At 50.6% G+C, this 21114-nt stretch overlaps 6 protein-coding genes across 6 annotated transcripts; 3 read left to right on the plus strand and 3 right to left on the minus strand.

Annotated features, from left to right (window-relative positions):
- Nucleotides 1-1536: 1536 nt before the first annotated feature.
- Nucleotides 1537-2401, minus strand: K444DRAFT_317933 (uncharacterized protein). The gene has a single exon (XM_024871862.1). It carries the CDS (start codon nucleotides 2101-2103, stop codon nucleotides 1633-1635), a length of 471 nt encoding a protein of 156 aa, XP_024740673.1. The 5' UTR covers nucleotides 2104-2401; the 3' UTR covers nucleotides 1537-1632.
- Nucleotides 2402-6350: 3949 nt separating this feature from the next.
- Nucleotides 6351-7937, plus strand: K444DRAFT_714944 (uncharacterized protein; the record flags this gene model as incomplete). The annotated part of the gene is made up of 3 exons (XM_024888339.1): nucleotides 6351-6823; nucleotides 6952-7255; nucleotides 7432-7937. The coding sequence occupies exons 1-3, from the start codon at nucleotides 6611-6613 to the stop codon at nucleotides 7935-7937; spliced, it is 1023 nt and encodes a 340-aa protein (XP_024740674.1). The 5' UTR covers nucleotides 6351-6610.
- An 80-nt stretch (nucleotides 7938-8017) lies between these two features.
- Nucleotides 8018-10073, plus strand: K444DRAFT_660883 (uncharacterized protein). Its single transcript, XM_024886513.1, has 5 exons — nucleotides 8018-8288; nucleotides 8346-8402; nucleotides 8565-8681; nucleotides 8732-8956; nucleotides 9143-10073. The coding sequence occupies exons 1-5, from the start codon at nucleotides 8210-8212 to the stop codon at nucleotides 9898-9900; spliced, it is 1236 nt and encodes a 411-aa protein (XP_024740675.1). The 5' UTR covers nucleotides 8018-8209; the 3' UTR covers nucleotides 9901-10073.
- K444DRAFT_318082 (uncharacterized protein) lies at nucleotides 9901-10709 on the minus strand. The gene is made up of 2 exons (XM_024871863.1): nucleotides 10536-10709; nucleotides 9901-10448 (listed from the first exon to the last, which is right to left on the minus strand). The coding sequence occupies exon 2, from the start codon at nucleotides 10406-10408 to the stop codon at nucleotides 10037-10039; it is 372 nt and encodes a 123-aa protein (XP_024740676.1). The 5' UTR covers nucleotides 10409-10448; nucleotides 10536-10709; the 3' UTR covers nucleotides 9901-10036.
- A 3328-nt stretch (nucleotides 10710-14037) lies between these two features.
- K444DRAFT_626465 (uncharacterized protein) lies at nucleotides 14038-14828 on the plus strand (the record flags this gene model as incomplete). Its single annotated transcript, XM_024882651.1, has 2 exons — nucleotides 14038-14350; nucleotides 14413-14828. 2 exons carry the CDS (start codon nucleotides 14038-14040, stop codon nucleotides 14826-14828), a joined length of 729 nt encoding a protein of 242 aa, XP_024740677.1.
- A 1657-nt stretch (nucleotides 14829-16485) lies between these two features.
- Nucleotides 16486-20765, minus strand: K444DRAFT_584118 (ankyrin). Its single transcript, XM_024877850.1, has 5 exons — nucleotides 20597-20765; nucleotides 20277-20548; nucleotides 20000-20220; nucleotides 19394-19945; nucleotides 16486-19300 (listed from the first exon to the last, which is right to left on the minus strand). Exons 2-5 carry the CDS (start codon nucleotides 20414-20416, stop codon nucleotides 16542-16544), a joined length of 3672 nt encoding a protein of 1223 aa, XP_024740678.1. The 5' UTR covers nucleotides 20417-20548; nucleotides 20597-20765; the 3' UTR covers nucleotides 16486-16541.
- Between the last annotated feature and the right edge of the window lie 349 nt (nucleotides 20766-21114).

The raw sequence follows: 21114 nt of genomic DNA on the forward strand, positions 1-21114 counted from the left end.
TTTCCTTTTACACCCCTTCAGCTCCTTCCTTCGTCCAATATCATTCCTTTTCATCAGTAGTCCCGTTTTCTGTTAATGAGGCTAGTTCTTCTATGTATTCAGTCAAGTGGCCATGAGACCTAGCCTACGTGGCTCCTAGCTCGTCGATCCCCTTTCAGATGGAGTTGAAATTGTTCACAGAGGTTTCAATTCCACTCAGCAAGGGGCTTTGTTGCAGGAATCACTCTTCATGGTTAACCAGAGCATTGCGAAGTTCAACGAGATGCAATTCCAAGAGGATTTCTGCATGAGTGTTTCTCTACCAGAAACGTCCTCCCCCAGCCCTAACAACACAAAATAAGCCTTTGAAAGGCACTGCGCCAGGCGCAATTAGGAGAGCGCGCCGCTGTCACTTATTTGCATGCTTTGAAGCCTTTTAAAACCCCGTCGCGGCCCCTTGACTTCGATGCCGAGAATTTTTCTTGGCCAGCTTGACACCCCTTGGGCTCAGCAAGTTTATTATCCGCAACCTCTCAACTCAGGGGGTCCCTCCTCGTTCAAGTATCGTTGGTTCAGAGGCAGCGCCACAACTAGCTGCAGGAGACATGCACGGCATGATTTGGGGCAAACAAAAGTTCTCATCCAGTTTGCAATTCAAGGAATGCTTATGCCGAAGCCCTAGGACGTCGAGACCGCAACTCGTCCAAACATGAATATCGGCGCTAAAAGCTAGAAGAAATTTCGCGGTAGTCCGTTGACTGAATTTCATTGCCAGATGCAGAGCCATCTCTCCCTGTCCGTGGTGCCAATGCACGTCACTCCCGGCTTCGAGCAAACCGTGCAATGCCCGAGTCCTACATTCATCCGTCTGCGTTGCATGGTGGTGGATGATTGAACGCCATCATCAGTGCATTGCCGTCGTTATCGCAGTTCTTCGGGTCTGCTCCTACGTTCAAAAAAGAGACGTGATGAAACATGCTCGGTCGCTGTTTTTATCGCCGTCCCGCATATCCCGCAACCACTCGAGCTGGTTTAGAAGGGTTGAAGGAAGATGCGTTTCTAGGGTAACGAGAGATGCTTCTGCAAGGCGGTAAATACCATTCCTTCCCTTGGAGCCTCCGAACCAAGGCGAATCCTTGGCGGTAAGAATAGTCCCCTAGTAATCAGCAAGCTGCTCATACAGGAAGAGGTCGTTGACAGTCTCAATAGATGGATGGTTCTCGTAATCACAGGAGACTTGTTCATCACGGCTATATGGCTCCTTCTTCCTGCCTTGAGTTCCTCGATTTCGAAGACCATTTGAGTCCGGGATGGCATTTTCGGTCTCACGGGAGAGAGAAGATCGCGTGGCCCGAGGATGATGACAAAGTCAGTGCCGTGAAAGTTCAGCTGTCCTACGATAGTGTACACAAAGCAATCCCGGGCGGTCGAGATGTGTCTATGGATAGGGAGATCATCCATCTGGGTGACAATTTTGCGAAAGCGTGACTTGACCGATACAAGGTCGCATCAGTAGATGGAAAGGACTTTGGCCAAGATGATCGATCATGCTGGCGAAAGTTGAATCCTTGAACCCTCAGAAGCTCAAGCAAAATAGCAGAAGTCGTCACAATGGCTGAAAACCTCCGGTTTGCCCGGCATTATGGAGGCCGTTTACGTTTGCTCCCAATTTAATAAGTGAAATCCAGTAGCTTGGCGGTGCAGACATAGTCGCCGAAATGCGTACAGTAGAATTCCCACATGCATCCATTTCGTACAAATTCTCTTTTCAGACAGAGCACTGAGCACTTCTTGAACGTACATCCATATCAAGAGTTCGACTTGTCGGAGTAGCTTCTCACATAGCATTGCACGCTGTAATTCTGTGGCTCGTTTCCATTGAATACAGCGACGTAGTCGGTTCTGGTTGATGTGCAGCCTGCGGTACTCGGACAATACGCTGGGCAGTATTATCGGAGACGTAGCATCAAAGGTCTGCACCCCAGAACAATTGTCGGATATGCGAGAATTATCTGCATCGTGCGAAGTTGATGCTTGGCTAAGAGATATCTTGCTCATTAAAGTGCCGATGACGGAGCTTGAGGGTAGATGTTTGGATTGGCCTACACCCTTCGTGACAGACATACAATCCTGATTCGGGAGCGAGTGCTGAAGGGGAGAGGATGCAACTTGGCTTGAAGGACCCAGGGTATCTATCTGGTCTGGCGGCACTTCAAACTCTTTGAGATTCGGCGCATCGAAGTCGGACGAACAGTTTGTGTCGGCATTCCATCGCACATATGTTGGATTGACCTTGAGATATCGCCTTGCAGCTAATTGGTGGCAGACAGATGGTGTAGTGGGTTCGTTTGATTGGGGTACATTGCCATATTGGACACCTTCACATGCGGCGGTCAAAGAGACGGCCGAGCCAGTTGTTGATGGGACGAAGCCGAATTCTGGGAATGAAAGATCACTCCTTGGTCCAAAATTCGAATCGAACCCCAGATCGTGAAGAGGACTGCAGAAGCCATTGAAGCCAAACTCATCATAGATATCCGTTAATTCCTAAGAATTAAGCATCGAATAGGCAGCATCTTCCCCAGTGTTGCATTGTCAAGTCGTCCTGAATGTGATCCAGCATCTTGAACGACTCACTCGGGAATGACCGACGTTGTTGTTTGCATGGATACCGAGTCTTGCGAAAGAGCCCTGAATTCTAGAAGTAACCGTCGTAGTATCTTAGTGTCTCCTTTCAGCCGAATTTTGTTTGGGTTTGGTTGTAAAAGTAGAGTGAGTGAGTTTCTCTTGCACGTTACGCTTGCTGCAGGGTTCTTAGCTAAATCACTCACTCATTCAATGGGAACTAATGGGGAGTGATGTGGCTTACGATGGTTCAAAGTCTTCTGTACGGAGACGATCTATTCTGCTGTCCAGATCCAAGTGCGGAAATTTAAAGATTTGTGGTTCGTACCTGCGCAGAGCTGAGCTGGGCTTGGTGGCTGATAATCCCGTAGGTATTTCCAACACAAATGATATTTGGAGTATTTCAAGCCTCCTTTCTTTCTTGATAATTTTGGAGGGGATGGTTCGAAAGAATTGAGAGCTATTATCTAGTCAACCGCGTCTTGCAATATCTGATATTTTCGCCTACTAGAATGCGGTGGTCTCCATTCTTCGGACTGTGACACCTGCTAGATTATTTTCTGCACTACAAGGACATCAAGCCAACTTTGCAAGTTCAATGTAAGAAATAATGAGTTCACTTGTTCTCAACTATAAGAACTCGATGAGGCCATAGCGTACTCTGCTTTGCAATCAAATGTACTTCTTGCCTTTGCCTCAGTGCTCGGTCTCAAAATGATCAAGTTTCAGCACTTTCTATCCATATTTTCTTGATTAACAGGGAATATAATTCGTCTTCTCAAGACATCGAGTTCATGTTCTCCGGGCGGGCAGGTCTCGGTCGGTGAGTTGGTAAATTTTGATCCAACTCCTATCAACACACCATTCATGTATCGTTGTCTGACAGAAGACAGTAAACAATGAATGAAGATACCAATAGACAGATGCATGACCCATCAGAGCGAAAGTGACTATCGCAGGAATTGATAACGATGCTTGCGCTGATAGGAAGTCTGCTTGCAGGATTTGCTCGGACTCTCACAATCTCACTACTGAGAATCGATCGAAATTTCCTCCTGGACCAACAAACCTGCAAAATTACCTTCAACGTGACGAAATGGGCGAAAAAATTGTCATTGAAATGGAAACACAACATCAAAGCCCCCTGACTCTAGGTCTACAAAATTGCGAGGTTTCTTGGCGAGGTTTAGGTCGTATGGAGGCGAAAGCGGTGGAGAGCGAGAAGAACTAAAATGATATTTATGCTGTGCGTGTGACGTATGCTGGAGAGGATGCCCCGAGCAGGAAGGATTCATTGATTAAAGAAAGATCTGGGACGAATCAAATTTGTGAATCAGTTATGCAGTCTTTGACACGAAGTTTATGAGAAGGCCTTGGGTCAGCTGAGAACTTCTCGAGATTGCTGAAGGGGGGCCAGTGTTCGGCATTAAGTTGGACCTACCCAACCTACAACCCTTATAGGTAGGTAACCTAACCTAATTTGAGAGCTGTAGGTAGGTTAACCTACATACAAATTTTGATAGGCCGAATAGGTTCAACCTATGACCTATACCAAACCTAAACCGAAATAAATCCTTTAGGTAGGTTACCTAGGTTGGACCTATGAAACTCAACCTAATGCCGAACACTGAGGGGGACCGTATCCCAGTCCAACTCCTGGATTGAAGCTAACTCGACGATGAGATCGCTCCAGTGGTGAGTGGATGCGAGATAGCGACTACAGACCTACTTCGTAGACTGCAAGGTAAGTACGAAGGACTGGGAATATTTGCAGTTTTGCGAGGAAATTCTCAAGAAAAAGGGATGGCGAAAAGCAGAACTCATAAAAAAGAAGAATGAAAGGAGTTGAAGTTAAAGATAAACAACGAGTGAATCCTTGGGGCCATGAAAGGGAGAACGCGCTCGCATGTTCCTTGTCCAGTGACCTCGACCTGCCGCTGTACCTACAACACCTGCCCCATTCCACCCGGCATCTCATTCACGTGTGCGATACCCACCCATCCCGCTCTCTCTTCTCGCATTCCTTATTCCAGGTAGTAAACCGCCAAACTCTCTGACATCACCCTTTTCTCGATTTTTCCTGCCCCGCACGAGCTTCGATCTTTGCAACGCGGAACGCGGGCTGGGTAATGCATGACACAGCAGCGTTTTTTCTCATGCATGTCAGAGAATGGAAGGAGGGGGTTGAATTTACCCCGCCAAGGGGAGGCGAGCGGGAAGACCGATGGGTTTTTCCGGATCCGGGCGGTTTTTCCGGATTTGATTTTTTTGATTACTGGGAGCTTGGGGTTCGTGTAATATTTTCATTTGGCGATCGGATTCTTGATCTGGTGGGGCTGTGTGTGAGTAGTGTTCTGATCGCACTGAGGATCGTATGGTAGAGTTGATTTCCTTGTTTGCGAAGTGAGCTCGTGTGATAGGAGCGGATTGGCGGCCTCCTTCAAGCGACTCACCAGTAGTGACTGATGCTACCATAATCGCTGGCTGTTTCCTGCTCCGGGTCATATCTTCATCTGGTATGGGGAAAAGCTACATGTCATCCTTTTTTGCCTCTATCTTTGGGCTGACCCATCCTATCGGAGGGGAAGGTGGGGTGTGCAAATACACGAGCGCGAAGGATATGCACTGTTATGCAGAGAAGCACAACGCCATGCGTGTCATGGTGAGATGAGGGCCCACACTTGGTGACCTGTTTCCACTTTCTTCTCTTGGGCCGTTTTTCTTTTTCAAGATATCAGGATGGGCGTGTGAAGATGGTGGGCGCTTCTGTTACATATCGTGTGATGTGCTTCTTTGGCGCCTGTGCTGGTGTGACTGGAAAGTTGACTTGTGAATTCTCCGAGTGGGAGGAATATGATTTCTTAGCTTCAGATTGCGCTTTTCTTCCCCAGTAGTGGAAAAGGGGGGAAACAAAAATCACACTGTAAGACTAAGCAAGATGTTCCATCATCACGGACGCTTGATGTTTCTGGCGGGTTTGAAAGATGTTTCCGGCTCTCAGCAAAAAGTGACTTTCGTCGCGGCGGCGGTGGTCCTTGCAAACCCTGTCGGATGCAAGCGCGATAACGGTGGGTTGACATTTTAGAATTAGCACCGGTTTGATCAAATTGATCAAGAGAATTTTTCCAAATCATCTCCAATCATCTCCGTCAAGTGGAATGGGATGAGATGGGGTGAAATGGGGGTGTTAAGATGCGAGACATTCTGAGATTGGAGTTTGGGATAGCACTTCAAGAAGAGGGAGGTCTGGAGGATTTCCAGCACAGGACCATGTGATCTGCAATTCTCCGACAGAACGTTTTCCGTCCTTCTTCACCCGTGCGTTGTAATGTTCGGTCAAAGGTGTCAGTAAGAAGATGGGAAAGGCTTTTCCCAAGTACAGGGGTACTGAAGACTAGATGCCGCTTCTTGCGCTCGAATTCCAGCGACTCCAAAGACAATCTGCACGAGGAAGATTTGCTGGAATTCGACGACGCATGTCGGCGGGTCTTCGCTGTGCCTGCCGCGAACACCTTGAGGAGGACGGGAGGGTGGGGTGCATGCTGTACCGTACACGCGATAGACTTCGACAATAATGTCGGTCGTGCTGCAAATCAGCAGCAGCACCTGGAAAGAGGGGCCAGCTTTCGAAGGTTTTGATGGTGTGTCGTGGTTATTTAAAGGCCAGTAGGGCCGATGATGCAGGATGGGTCGCCGGGACGAGGGTGCGCTGGTAAAATGGCATCGGCAACATCCTCACAGAGTCGCAGGCAGCCGGATATGAGTGAAGCCTGCCACTTCCCCTCCCTCCCTTCCTTCCTACTCTTCCCTACTCTTCCGCAATCCCAGGTTGTTGTTGATGGCTGAACCCAGGAGCCGGGAAGACCAGCATGGGCACGTGGAGGCTGAGAATAGGCTTCATAACGCGGCCGTTATTCTTTACCCGGCTGTACATATGTCGTAGTACCTGATACAACGTTTGACGGGGCTTGATTGGCTGGGTGGGGGAGATTTATCAGCCTTACATATGCCTCGTGGGAGGCCGCACTGCGAGGCCGCGCTGCTTTCCCTGGATGCCAGTGGGTGTTCCTGGCCGCGGGACATGGACAAGTGCTGTCGCACCGGACTGGGGAGAGTGGGACAGAGGCTCGCAGGCTCGCAGCAGCGCTCATTTCTAGCCGGTTGTCCGCGGGGCGGCGTCGGGGTCGACGTCCGTGACGGGTGGTGCAGTGGTGCAATGGTGCATACATAGCCAGAAGTCGGGGGGGAGATTTGACTCGAGCAGGTTGAAGCAAGCGCAGCGTTGATTTGATGCTGGATGCGCTGTGTTGAATGAGAGCAAAAGGAAATGAAACAAGGGCATTCAAGGTCGAGCTAGAGAAAATCTCTTACGGAAGTGGTGTGGTCTGGCCTCGCGCTCAGGCTCGCTTGGGAGCAGCCTATTTTGTCTGGTTGGGCTGGGGGGTGTTGGGGTTGGGGGGGCCCACCGAGTTGGAGGCCGTGGACGAGGACGAGGGCGAGGCGAGGACGTGGATGTGGATGTGGGTGGATGTGGACGTGGACGTGAACCACCAGAACGCTGCTTTCTCCCACCAACCAGACGGACCACCAGGACCACCAGGCTCCTCAGCCAGGCCTGGCTGCCTCTGCCTGAGTCTCTATGCGTCTCTCTGTGAGTCTCTGTGAGTGAGTCTCTGTGTCCCCTCTGCCACCCCTCTGCCACTGCCACTGCCACCCCTCTGCCACCCCTCTGCCACCCCTCTGCCACTCCTCTGCCACTCCCTCACTCCCTCCTCCTCTGCCCACGGCCTCCCCTCCATCCGCTCCCAAGCCTGCCTGCTCCCAAAGCCTGCCCTGCTCCCAACGCGCTGCAGGCTCACCTCCCTTCCCTCGCCTGGGTGCGGCCCTGCTCCTCGCCTGCTCCTCGCCTGCTCCTCGCCTCTCCTGCTTCCTGCTCCTACTCCTACTCCTCCCCCTCTGGCTCCTCTTCTGGCCTCCTCCGCCTCCGGCCAATTTTCTTCCCCTTCTCGCTCTTTGCTGCCCTTCACGGTCCACCTTCACTCCACCCTCCCACCCAACTAGCCCACACCCCCCCAGTCGCCCTCTGTACCCTGTCCAATCTACACCACCACCATCAACGTGCTACGACCATCCGGCTAACAGTACCTCCTCCACGCTTCACTTCCACCGCGATCTTCTCTTCTTTTTTTCCCTTCCCGTCACTCCCATATTCCTACCCACCCCCCCGATCTATTGATCACACGTCGGCAACAGGACGCTCAGTCGTTGTCGTGCAGTCGAGGGCCGTTCCTTTCTCTCAAGCCACCTCTGTTCTCTGGATTTTTGTTTGGTGAGTGACTTGTGTTCTGCTCTGGTGCTGAGACAATTCTCCCCCCCAGTCCATGCCGCTTTCGCCGTCATGAGATTTTCTCCTCGGCTACATCCTTTCGCGCGCATCCCCCCAAAAAACATTTCTTGCACTTCGCGGCACAACTCTCGAAACTCAACTAACGCATGGCTACTATCTAGAACCCCCTTTGCGACCTTCTCGTCGTATACGTTCCTTATATCTCATCGAATCAGTACTGCAGGCTCCAGTTTTCGAACCATCTCTTGATCCGAAAATATGTCTTATTACGATAATCAACAATGGCCAGCCGCTGGCCAGCCGTCTTGGGAGCAGCAGACCCCGCCGGCTCGTTCTGGTACGTTGGCAAGGCCGATGGCAAAAGTTGGGACGCATCAATTGACGGATGTTGCAGGTGCCAGCTCCGCCGTTCCGCGCGAGGACTCGACCGCTTTCAGCATACAAATAGAGGGTACGTGAAGATGCATATCAGATGAGGGCTTAGGGGCGAATTTTTGGGTCGAGGGAATTTTTCCAGGGGCCCGCATGTTGATATTTGGGGAGGACCGAGATGTGGTCGCATGCCCGCCTTCGACAGGCCTTTGAGGACTACGAAGCTAATACATTCAATCAGAGGTCGACCGTGCGATCGATAACCTCGTCAAGAGTGGAAAGATGTTCAACGTGCCTGGCCGTCGAGACTCGATGCCCTTGGCCGGCGGTGCGCCCAGAGCGTTCCCCGAACAATTCGGTAAGTTCAATCATCAACACCAAACGTGTCAAGGCTCACTTTAAAATTAGATCCACGGATGGCCGGCGGTCCTCCCCGACACCACTCGGTCAGCGAATTCGGCGATGCGCGTTCCTTCTCGGGATCAAATCTGCAGAACTTTTATGCCAGTCAGCGACACCAACCCTCGCGTGGTGCTAATGAGGCCGAACAAGTGATGCAAGCAAAGAGGAGGATGGCAGCCCAGCGTGAGAGAGAGCTGCGTAACTACCACCAAGAACAGCAGTACAATCGAAGTAGGCCACCCTCTTCTGTATAACACAATTTTCACGCTTCGATACCCTGTACCCAGCGGTTCACATATCATTCAAAATCCTCTTCGTACCCTTCTTTCTCCCGCCTTTTGTGCTGTGTGTGATTGCATGGACTTCGTGGAATCGCTACGCTCCCACATTATATCAACACTTACTGACTAGAATAAGGCGTTGTAGCTGAAATCTCGACATTTGGAGGTAAACAAGATCGTACTATTAGCCCTGGCAGCGGAATGAGCGAAGAAGAGCGCCGTGAGCTGATTGCCCGTCAACGAAGTGCCCTCTACGGTGAAGGTGCAGCGTACCCTGAGAACAGTGGTTTTGATGACAACGGCACTCCACGCCCAGGAACCCAGGGGTCTGGATCCCAGTCCGCGACCGGTATTCGAGGCCACTCACCCCTGGCGTTCGACCATTTCAACGCCCAAGGTAGCCAAGGCGAGAACGCAACTCAACAAGCCGCGCCTGAACAACAGTCAGCAAGTGGCCAGGCTCCAGGACAGCAACGATCCCGTGCCAACAGCACTTCGTCGCCATCCTCCAACCCGACCAGCAGCTTCAGCCTCTTCGAGTCAGCTGCCCAGCAATCAAGCCGGACGTCAACTTCATCGCCAGGCGGATCACCTCCTCGTCAAGGAAAGGCGCCAACCAGCTCTGGCGTTGCACCAATCGGTACTCGTCCCAGTGCTCAAGCACCAAATCCAGCATTGAACAAGCGCTCCACCACTCCTCTACCATCACCACTAAGCTACGGCTTCGCTGCCAACAACAACGAGGAAAGTCAGGGTGAGAAGGATAACCGGGCTACGTCGGCGGCAGCGAACCCGAATGCGCAGGCTCAGCAAGATGTCGGACTTGGATGGGGATCCAAGAGCGGAGTGTGGGGCAAGAATTCTCTCGGTGTACAGGCTTCTGTTTGGGGCTAAACAAAGGAGGTCGACCTCATGGAACGGAAGGTACGAAAAATTGGCGGGAATCAAATTCGGTGTTTGGCAACTGCATATATTGCTGATTGATGGGATACGGGGGGTCGGCGTATGGACCTTTCGAAGTGGATCGTCGTCACGGTATCCTTCGTCTGGTTGATGGTTTTTTTTTTCCCTTTGGGTTAGGTAACATTGTCTGGGTGTTGTCGTTTGTGCTATTGTGGTGTCTTCCTGCATTGGTGGAGTGAGGGAGTGTTTCATCACCGGGATATCCTCTGCTCTTTTCTACGTCAGTCAAATCGGTCGGGGGGTTGTTCAATCGCTTCTTTTGTGGGAGTTGTAGTTTCCGGGGGGCGGAGCCGGGCGAGGTGTAGGCTGGGGGTTTGTGTGTGTGTGATAAAGAATTGAAGTTGTTGAATCCGTTGGAGCATGGGAAATTGTAAGGAGGGTTCGAGGTGATAAAAAGTGTTTCATGGGGATTCAAGATTGACAGGGAAAGGGTTAGCATATCTGGCAGGCGTGTGATTTTCTCTCTCTCTCTCTCTTCAGTCGGGGGTTTTTCTGGCATTAAGCGTTCGGGTGGGTTGGGTTTGGCTCGGGGCTGGGCTGGCCTCGGATGGATAGGGTTTGTGTCAATCGTTTGTACGGGGGTGCGAGGTGCGTGTAATTAGGGGATATGGATGTCATAGGATGCGCAACAATACGTTGGTAATAATGGACGAATGGGTGAATATGGAAAACCAACGGTGTCCAATGTGAGATGAGATGAGATGAGATGATCTTGTGAAGTGGTGGAGTCAGAGGAGTTGGATGAGGCCTTGTGGCAGAGAGGAGAGTTGTAAGTGAGTTGAGGGAGTGCGGTGTCCAGGGTGAAGCTTCCTCGGTACGTTTTCAAAACTCTCGCTCAAGCAACACTTTCCAAACATACGTTTCCAATAATGTTGCACACTCAGATTTTCAATGTCTTGACATAATCTAAAATGGTCGTCATTGCATTGAGGTCGCAAACTCATGTTGCACAGCGATGATTAGTCAGCAGTCTTGCTCCAAATCTCGGCTCGCGAGCTCATCCATCCCATCCCCTTATCTCTTCACACTCACTTACAGAAACCCACATTCCTTTCAATCCTGCTCCAATAGCACAAGAATATGGAACCGGCCACTCAAAAGTCGTATGGAAGGTCTCCGTTCGACCTCGGTTTGGTCTCCCACACAAGCCACCCAAGGTGAAACATACCGGGGAGGGGAGGGGGAGGGGGACAGATGCACATCTGCTCAGCCAATCGTACCGAACGTCTCCGTTCTGACCCGTAGACCCGTCTTTCCGCCCAGAACGGACGGTTCTGGCGAGTGGGCGGCAGCACCTTCACAAAACCGCCGCAAAGTCAGGAACCGCCAGCCGTAGGAGGTGGAGGTATAGACTCACATGCAGCGTCCCTCGTACGGCGAAGTCAAGGGCAGCCATTGAATGAACATACAGACTTATCTCCTGAACTTAACTATTTACGGCGCGTCACCACCATCCTACTACTAGGACCGTCCATCATACTGCCTCGCACCGATACATAAATCAATTGCTTTGGAATCGGCCTCTCGCGCTCCGCCTCTTAATGGAGCGAATCAATAACTTGCGCTATTGATGAGGTGTATGCTGCGGAGGGGACGGGGGCCAGGTTTGGTGGTGTGGGGAAGGGGAAGGAGATGAGGTATTTGAGGGAGAGGGAGCTTGATCCTTGGGTTGGGATTTGTGTTAGGGAGGAGGGAGAGGAGGAGGTCCTGATTGAGATTCTGGACGAGGTTAGGAGCGGTTTCCGGATGGGTTTGGGTTAAGAGCTACGGGGTTGAGGATGTATTGGAGTGGCAAAGGCGTCTTAGAGAAGCAGCCGACTGTGGAGACTCCTTTCTCCGGGAGTATGTATGAGGGAGAGAGAGTTTGAACGGTGTTGGAAGTGAGGGATCCTTGCTGCGAGGGAATGCTGATTCGTGACAGCAGCTCTTGAGATGGGTTGCACCTGAAGCTCCGCAATTCCCACACGTTCTGGAAGTCACGGCCATCCAGGGAAGATGAGGCTTTAGTCTAGTCACCGCTCACGGGCACTTCAAGTGCTTTGCAAGCGCCACATTCTTTCTCATATACTGGAGCCAAGACGGAGAAAAGCCCATCGGATGATAATAGAAAATGCCATCGCTCCCGAGAATCCAATTGCAGGAAACCTCGATTCCAGTTTTTAGCACTTTGACTGTCGTCGGAGAATGGACATGTCGATGTCTCGACTCTGCTTAGTCAAATTGTTACACAAGACCCACACCTACAAATTCTTTTCGCGACCTCACTTCAACCTCTCGTCTACACAACGACCTTCAGCATCATGACTCGGCATCTACCAATCTTATACGGCGTGTCGTCGTTGCTGGTTTCCCTCTTCGGTTTGACGCTGGCCTCATGATTGGAAGGTCGTTGACTCGCCTCCAGGTGTTGAGCTGCGAAGCTGGAAAAGTACCAGATTGTTCTACGGTATATGGGGAAATCACTTGGAGGACTACAAGTCAGCGTGAGTAAGTATGCATCTCGGTATTCACAATTTGCGCTAGAGATTAAATCTCTGTATCGATCGCACCGGTGACTGGTCGTCATATCATCAAAATGAGGATGTTTTCACCCGAAATGATGCAGCTTCGCATCAGATTATGAAAAGAACTTGGATCCGTACTTGGTGGAGCTTCTCGGTCTCCCACAGAATGCCCAGCGTCCCAGCAGATATCATTCACTTCAGCAAGGCTGTCTTCTACCCAACAACCGCTCTTTGCGCCCTGGGGTCGGAAGATGCTGCATCTTCCGACCGCATTTTTAACGGGATCAATTCGGAATTTCCAAATGGCCATGGGAACATACGAGTCGTCGGATTGCAGCTATGAGTGGGTTTCCCGGATAGACACCAGATGCTCTTTTGATTCAAATACTCACCCACAAATTATCGGTTTTCCTTTCACTGGCTCTCCATGATGCCTATTGTGCCAGGATTCTCACATCATATCAAGATATCTTGCCGATCAGGGGAAAAGCGATCCATTGCAAACTCTGGATCAGGCACTTTCTCGACCATTGGATCTGTTCGTCTCTTTCCCTGTCCTGGCTGAGTTCGACGGAATCAATTGCTCCAGCCTTCTCTGGATATCTCTGGGCATTGCCAGTCAGTCTCCAGATATTCTAAAGAGATCGGCCTCCTACTTCCGGAATTTAGGTCTGCGAGCTTTTGTTGGCTCCTCATGCTGTGTCGGCATACAAATTTTCTTCCATCTGGCAACTGTCCGCATAGCACTGCTCCCGCCCCGAATCAGTCCTATATAAACTCTGCTCCCACGAAGCACGGAAATGTCTTCCGGCATCATGGCTATCTGCTTTTCTCCCGACGCTCTACCTCTAACTTTCTTGAGCTTTGGTCCTAAACTTTGGAACATCAACATTTTCTCAATTTCGGCAAAGGAAGAATCTAAATCGGCGGGCGTCGACTTATCCAAGATGGCGGCCTGGTAGTGGGCTGAGATATGGGTCTTGCTAATTGGAAAATGATGATTCTGTGACGCGCTGGGGTTGTCCCTGATGAATGTTGAGGTGACCGGAAGAGAATTGGTTTGGCGGAATGGAACGGTGTTAAGGAATACGTCGATAGATTACAGGAGACTACTCAGCCCCTGTGCGATCCCCCTGCCTGGCTTGTGAGATGAAGGGGTTTATAGTTGTGAATGAAGGTTCTTGGGTCTCTCTCTGTTGATGTCCGGTTAAGCGAGGCAATTGCCCCTGAACTGCAGAAACCTCGAAATGTTCCAACGCACATGGTTCATCAACAGAAAGAGTTCATGTTGTGCAACTAGGCCTTTAGGTAGAGCCTTATAATGACTTTGTCGAATTCCCAAATCTTGAGACAATAGAAACTCGCAAAATAACCACGTGACCAACCCCTGTTCCAAGAGGTCTGTGCCTTGCAGAAATCCCAGCCTCGTGCTTTCCGCAACACCCCTCTGTTTCAAGCACGGCGAGCGTGAGCTGCTTAACCACTAACCAAGCTCAAAAGGTTAGCCCTCTCTTTCCACCTCCTTTCCTTTCCTTTCCTCCTTCATCTCATCATACGATCCAAAATGTTCGCCAAACTCACCACAAAGATAGCGCTCCGCAAAGCGGGCATTCCCTCAAATGCCCTCTCCATGCCCTCGTTCGAGGGCTCGAAAGATCCCAATGCGACCTCACCATTTGCGAACGTGTCGAACCCATTCGCAAACCTCACAGTCCCGAACGCGCTGAAATCGTGGGCCACTCCTCCACCGCCGCCGATCGAGATAGCTCCTGCACCCGAGCTCGGTACGAGAGCGCCGGAGAGCAATAAGCTTCGGCTGCCGGCTCTGGATGGAAGACCGAGTGTTGTGGTATTCCTGAGGCATTGCGGATGTCCTTGTACGCCTTGCTGAAAAAACTCGTAAATGGAAGAAGGGAAGCAGGCTAACGAAAGTTCTCAGTTGCAGAGAAAACCTTCCTCGAGCTCCGCCGCCTGGCAAACAAATTCCCGCGCCTGAACTTCATCGCCGTCTCGCACAGCTCGCAGAAAGCAACCGAGAAATGGCTCTCTCAGATCGGCGGGAAGTGGGCGGTTACCGTCGTCGTGGATGAGGAGAGAGAGGTGTATGCTAGCTGGGGCTTGGGCGTTAGCACAACGTATCACTTGCTGAATCCCTGGACGCAGATCGCTGCGAGGAAGCTGGGGAGGGAGGAGGGGTTGTGGGGCAGAGAGGTCGATCCGAGTGGGAACCGGTGGCAGGTTGGAGGGACTTGGGCGACTGATGAGACGGGCTTGATTCGATGGGGTGCGGTGAGCAAGACGGCGGATGAGATTCCAGATCTGGTCCAGGCGTGCCATATTCTAGGCGCGTATTGAGGGAGTGATGGCTGATCTTGACTGATTTGTGAGCCACCTTCTGCTTCCACCCCTTTCCTCCCGAATCAAGATCTGATGTAATAATAGAGTGAAGTGTAAGAATAACAAGTCGGCGGATGACGTTGATGGTTCTCTTGGGATACTAGCATGTACCGAAAGAGGCTCGCGGAAGCATCAGGTGAACGATCTCTGCTAGTGCTAGCCGCACTCCATTCTAAAACATTTTCGTCTCCACGGAGCCCACTTCCACGGATAATTCTATACTCGTTCCAGCCCGAAAAGTGGAAAGCACTTGCGGCATGATGCATCGGCACGGGCAAACTTTCATTACCCTGTCGGTCGGGAGCCAAGTGGTTCCTAAGATCCTGACTCTAGGCCATTTATTTTGCTTCGATGCTTCGCCGCCGCTTGTGAATGCCGGCGAGGCGTATCGAAGAGCCGTGCATCATCGTAAGCTGGTCGTCAAGACTGAGTATTTTCATCTTGAGGCCCGATTTTTCTTGAGCTCCTATCTGTGGTGCCCTAGCTCCTCCATATCTTCATTTACCTTCCCCATCGTTGATTTCTGGTCTGTTATGTTTGCGGTAACATCTTTCGAGCAGCTTACACTCCCCCCTGTCGTTTCTGATATGTGCTTTTCTACTTTATATTGAGTGCTTCTCAATGGCAGACGAGCAACCTGCAATGGAAAGCATTGCAGAAGGAGGTAACGGAGGGAATCCCAACCATAACACTAGCGGCAGCTCCCAGTCCGACTCGGCGAAACACGAGCATGCAACGTGAAGAAAGGGATTCTACTCCAGCCTCCGGACGAGGAGTGGAAGCAGATGCTCCTGCGGTGCCATCTCTCCAAAGAGCTGTAACATTGCCAATTCGAAGGCATGGAATGGAACGGGAGGAAAACGAACCCGGAACATGTCGACGAGGGCGGACGATCTCATCGAACCCTCGAAATCTCGATGTGCATCCGCTGTCGCCTCGATCGCAGATGTTTGGGAGGAAACCATCTATAAATAGAGGGGAAAACAATAGGGAAGGAAGTCTTGGCCCAATACCGGATATGGTTATGATTTTGCGTGAGCGTTTTGGAGCGTACAGATAGATATGAATTCGTACGCTGTTGGAATAAGCATATGGGGGGGTTGAGCCTCGCTTAGCAGAAGAGGTTATTCCTTGCTTCATCGCGGGGTGATTACGTTTTGTCGTCCTGCACACCTCCCTGTTTCCACTCGTTTACATCGACTCTGTATATAACTTTCCCAACATCTTGGCTCTTTGGTCCATCCTTCCTCAATCCCATTTCACAAAATCATCGGCGGATCTCCACTTCTCAATCACGATTATGAAGCGATGCGCACGGCAACTCGTCTGGCCCCCGCCATCACCCAACACCACGGTTCGACGTCGGATTGGCCTTTACGTACATGAGTTCTCTAACCCCGGCGCTCTAAAAGAGGTACCTAACGAGGTGATGGAGCGCCTCCTCGCAGCAGATCCAGACATTATAGACCTTGAGCGGCGATTTAACTCCTTATATACCGAGATCAAGTGGGAGTACAAGTTCATTAAGCGGGCCCGGAAGGAGAAGCGAAAGGAGCACGAAGACCTTTGCAAGTAGCTCACGAATGCGAAGAAAAACTTGAGATCCGAGATCGAAGACGCATACCGGAAGGATTACTTTTAGATCAAGAATCGAGTCTATATCCTTAAAGACTAGTATTGGTCAAGTGCAGGCAAAGTTGCCACCCTTTTCTGTGACAGCTCCGCAATCGCGCCCCTACACGCCATGAACCCGTTCCCTTCTGCCAATTCCATCGCCCTTCGACACACCTCAATGTCAAACCAACCTTTGTTCACCTCCCAAAGAAAGAAAATCATCTGAACACGACCATTCTCTGCTGCTCCCTCGAGTGGCCCTCGACCATTGATAGGTGCTGGTGGAGCATGCAGATTTGCCCCGTAATCGAGCAATTTGGCGGCAATGATACGATTTCCTCGGATTGCTGCAAGTTGAAAAGCTGTCGCTCCACCACGCTCCGCTGGTCTGGCGTTGACGTCGGCTCCCACCTCGAGAAGCAGCGTTACAATTTCGAGGCTATCTACCTCCACCGCTTTTTGCAGGGGTGTTCTCTTCAATCCCAAATTAGCCTCAAGATTGACTCTTGCCCCGCTATCGATCAGGAGTCTAACCAAGTCCGTGCTTCCTGTGTCGATGGCTTCCAGGAGGGCTGTTTGCCTGATGTTAGGTTTGGTATGAGTCACGTGCGTGACGGTGCTGTTGGGATCGCAGCCATAGTCAAGAAGTTTCCTTATCACTTCAAAGTCGGCGTGATGGCCCTTCCGACTGAGTTTGATTGCTAGTCCGAGCGGCGTTTCATCTTGAACATACAAGTCGCTGGAGAAGCTTTTCGCGTCGACGAGTCCAGTACCGAGAAGGAGTTTCACAGCTGCAAGTCCCGCCTGGCCACGTCGAATTGCAGCCTTCAGAGCGTCTGTTCCAAAGCCAGGTACAACGTGATGACTCTTTCGAGAGAATATATGTTCGCAGAGTAACGGTAGCATTGCAGGATATTTGTCTACACATGTGGCGAAGACATATGGGTCAGAGGGATCTGCACCCCTTTCCACAAGTTTCTGAACCAGTTCGGCATCGCCTCGACTCAATCCAATTTCAAGGCAACTTGTGAGAGCAGAAATGGAAGTTACTCCGCATCCGAGTAGAAACTCAAATCCTGCCATATCTCCCTCGTCCAGGACGGGACAAAGCCCTCTATACTTGAAAGTAGCACTAGGAAAAGCAGATAGAAGGTCCTGAATGATTACTCTATCTCCCCATTTGACTGCTTCTCCGAGAATGGTACTTTCTACACCCTTATATCGGTAAAGCCGCCATTGGTATTGGTCGCTTACATCTGCACTCAGAATAGCGCTGACCATGCCGGAGTTTCTGCGCAACACAGCAGCAAACAGTGGATCTGGAGGAGATGGCATTGGATTGCTGGGTGAGTTAACATCGGCACCAGCTGCAAGTAATGCCCGGAAAATCTCCTCGTGGTCCTTTTGAACAGCGTACAACACCGCACTGCTCATATGGGAAGGTGTGGGGGAAGGACAACATTTGAGAAGTTTCCGAACGTACACGATATCGCCAATTCTGGATGCGGCGGTGATCGCAGGTTCGAATCGTCTCCCCTCACTTAGGAGCTCAAGAGCACCTTTACCCTCCATCTCGAGAGCAAGCTTTTCATTTCCGGCTTCAATTGCCTCCGCGTATGATGTTGTGGTAGTCCCAAAGGATTCTCGGCCTTGCGATTTCCACTCTTCGTCGTCGATGCTGTGTGCAGGAGCATTGATATCTGGTTTTAAAGTGAGGATAGCGTCGATTACCTCGCTTCTGCCGGATCTAATTGCACCGCTCAGGGCTCTGTGTGGAGTTTTCGAGTGGAGGAGAAGCAGTCTAACAAGTTCCAAGTGGCCGCGTTTTGCACCTTGTATTAAAGCCCAGTCAAGCTTTCCTTTGTAATCGGTCCTACATGTTTGGCATTTGATCCGCTCGCAAGCCATAATAATATTCTTGGTAGCCTGCGTAGCTTGCCAGTCATCGAGATGTACTGCGATAAGACTCAGAAACCCACCACGAATAAGCTCCGAGTGGTCAGAGTCGGATACACTGGAAACAAGAGCATAAGCGAGCCCAGGCCAGTTGTGGGCTTGCAAGGCTCGTCTGACGATATCAAGATGCAGTTTGGCGCCAGCTCGCAGCAGTACTTTGCCGATTTCAATAACGTCGGGTGGAACTCTTACGTTCCAGCCAATGCTATTGATGAGTTTTCCAAGTATGCCTCTATCTAAGGGGTTCAGATCGCATGTCTTCTTCACATCGGCTCCAGCGTCGAGGAATATTTGGACTATCCCAAGATCCTGGAGACTTGCAGCTCTCTCAACGGGGGTATACTTTCGGCCATTGACAATGCAAACAATGGAATTAATGTCAATGGAAGGAATGGCTAGCAAGCACTTGAGGGCGCCCATGTCTTTGGCTTCAATCGCTGCTCGAAAAAGATTTTCTGCCAATGCCTTCCCAATGTGACTGTGGCTTGCTTTCAATAGCAGATCGATATCCACGCATCTTCTTAAGTATTTGAGCACGCTGTGGATAGGAATATCCTCGAGAGCGGCAAAGCCGTCGGCGGTTGAACACAACAAGATCGGAATGAGATTGGTTTGAAGCATCTCATCCTCCGTCATGAGACTCTCCCCGCTGTCGCAACCTCCTTGAAGAACTACGTTAGGCAGCAGGCTTCTGAGAAACGACCAAAGGTAGGTCGCATCTGATGACCGTTCGTCTCTCTGGTTTGCGTCGTTTTCTGACATAGACGAGATGATATCTGCCTGGAAGAGTGTGACAGGGCTCTGAATAGCAGAGAAGCGGGTACTGTCGAAGTTGAGAGATCGGTTCATGGGATTGTTTCCTGAAGAGAGATTAGACATAAGATTGGAATCAGGAGTGGGTTAATTCTTAGGAAGAATATGTGAAAGATCAAAGACCAGAATGAATTACGCACCTAGAAGGCCAAGATCTTTCATAAGCTGTTTAAACGGCAACGCTTCCAGATTGTCCCTCACACGGGTATAGAATTCTGGAGGGACTGGTGAAAACAGTGGACTGGGAGACTTGGCCCAATTTGTCAAATCCCAGGAGGGCGACTCAAAGGCAATGTCAACAAACATCGGTGGCTCGTGCTGTGGGAGCTGCTGACTTATTACCATCGACGGGCTAAGCTGCGGAACGTCGAAGAGCATTGGCCAAGGTTCTTCCCCGATAACACGTTCGTTGAGATCTTGAGAACCAGAGATGTGCGAGAGGTCTGAGGGTAGTGGGGTTCCCATACTGAAAACATCAACATTATCATACACTTGGCCATGTGGCCCTTGTTTAACGCTGAGACCAGTCTTGGTAGTCGCGTTGCCGACAACTGAAGCGATTGGCGAAGCAAAACCATTGCGGGCTTGGTTCTGCGCGTGGTTCACAACGTTGTCGGGATTCGCATAAGGGGTCCAATTTCCATCAATCCCTCTAATCTCAATAGAAGAGTTCTGTAGGCCGGCCGAGCGTCCTTTATCTCACCATATCAGCTACAATCCAGCACAGTCTATGGCTATGAAATCACCTTGCATCGTTCGATTCGGATTCTTGTGTTTCTCCTTGTTATATAGTCGTCTCGATTTCTGAATCCTAGCGGTGTCAACTGGTTCGCCCGAGATAAGTATCCTGGTGTCCTTGTGTTGGGATTTGAGTTTGTCGACAATTTCAAATGCATTTGCCCACTCATCCGGAGAGAGGTTCTTGCGAAATCCCCAGGCACGTAGCTGCGATTCGTATTGTGAAATGCTGAGATGAATGTTGTTAACTCGAACAGGTGAAAAGAGGCGGAGTTATGTAAGTACCTTGCGTTGAAACCATACTTATCCTTCATGATAGCCATTACTTTTTTACGTGTGTTGGCTTTTTGGCGAGTGAGATCCAAGATAGTAGCTTTCCAAATTTCCCACTCGTTTGGAGGAATCCGTCGCGTTTGTGAATCCATGTTCGAAGAATTGAGGTAGTAGGTTTGTACAAAGACGTCGTGAGTACAGCCTTCGTCAGATGTCCTGTTTGGTGAATGATAAAATCGGCAGATAATTGACAGACCCAAGGAGAAAATCAGCAACAGCAGGACCTAGCCAACATTATTATACAGTACGGGGGGGGCGCAGAGCCCACGAACCGTGACATGCCATTTCAGACAAGATGACCACTAATCTTCGAGATTGTGTCCCCAGGTTTTTGTCACCGACTTTTGTCGCGGGGTTCTGTCGTCAGGTTCTTGTCGTCAGGTTTTGTCGTCAGGTTTTGTCGTCAGGTTTTGTCGTCAGGTTTTGTCGTCAGGTTTTGTCAGGATATGTCAACTGTTCGGTCAGGCAGCAGGGCGTTTCCCAACCGAACCACATGTCCACGGGCCGTGTAACAAAATGCAGCATCGCGGTTGGCCATAAATTTGTGTGGCGTCTTGGATATTCACATGATGCAGATTCGTTATCAAGCGAAGGGCCTCGCTGGATGGTTCGTTATTTGGCTAAGCCTTGCCGTGCGCACCCACGATGTATGGAAGTATATCTTGACCCATGAAGCAGAGCTCAGCTTGACTGGCTATCTCGATGTGCCCCTGACGGAATGGTTCAACTACTTTACCAATTCTTTCAACCCTCGCTGAACATAACCGCAAGCTTGCTTCTGCCTCAAGAC

The sequence above is a fragment of the Hyaloscypha bicolor genome, assembly GCF_002865645.1.
Source record: "Hyaloscypha bicolor E unplaced genomic scaffold K444scaffold_49, whole genome shotgun sequence".
Classification (NCBI taxonomy): Eukaryota; Fungi; Ascomycota; class Leotiomycetes; order Helotiales; family Hyaloscyphaceae; genus Hyaloscypha; species Hyaloscypha bicolor.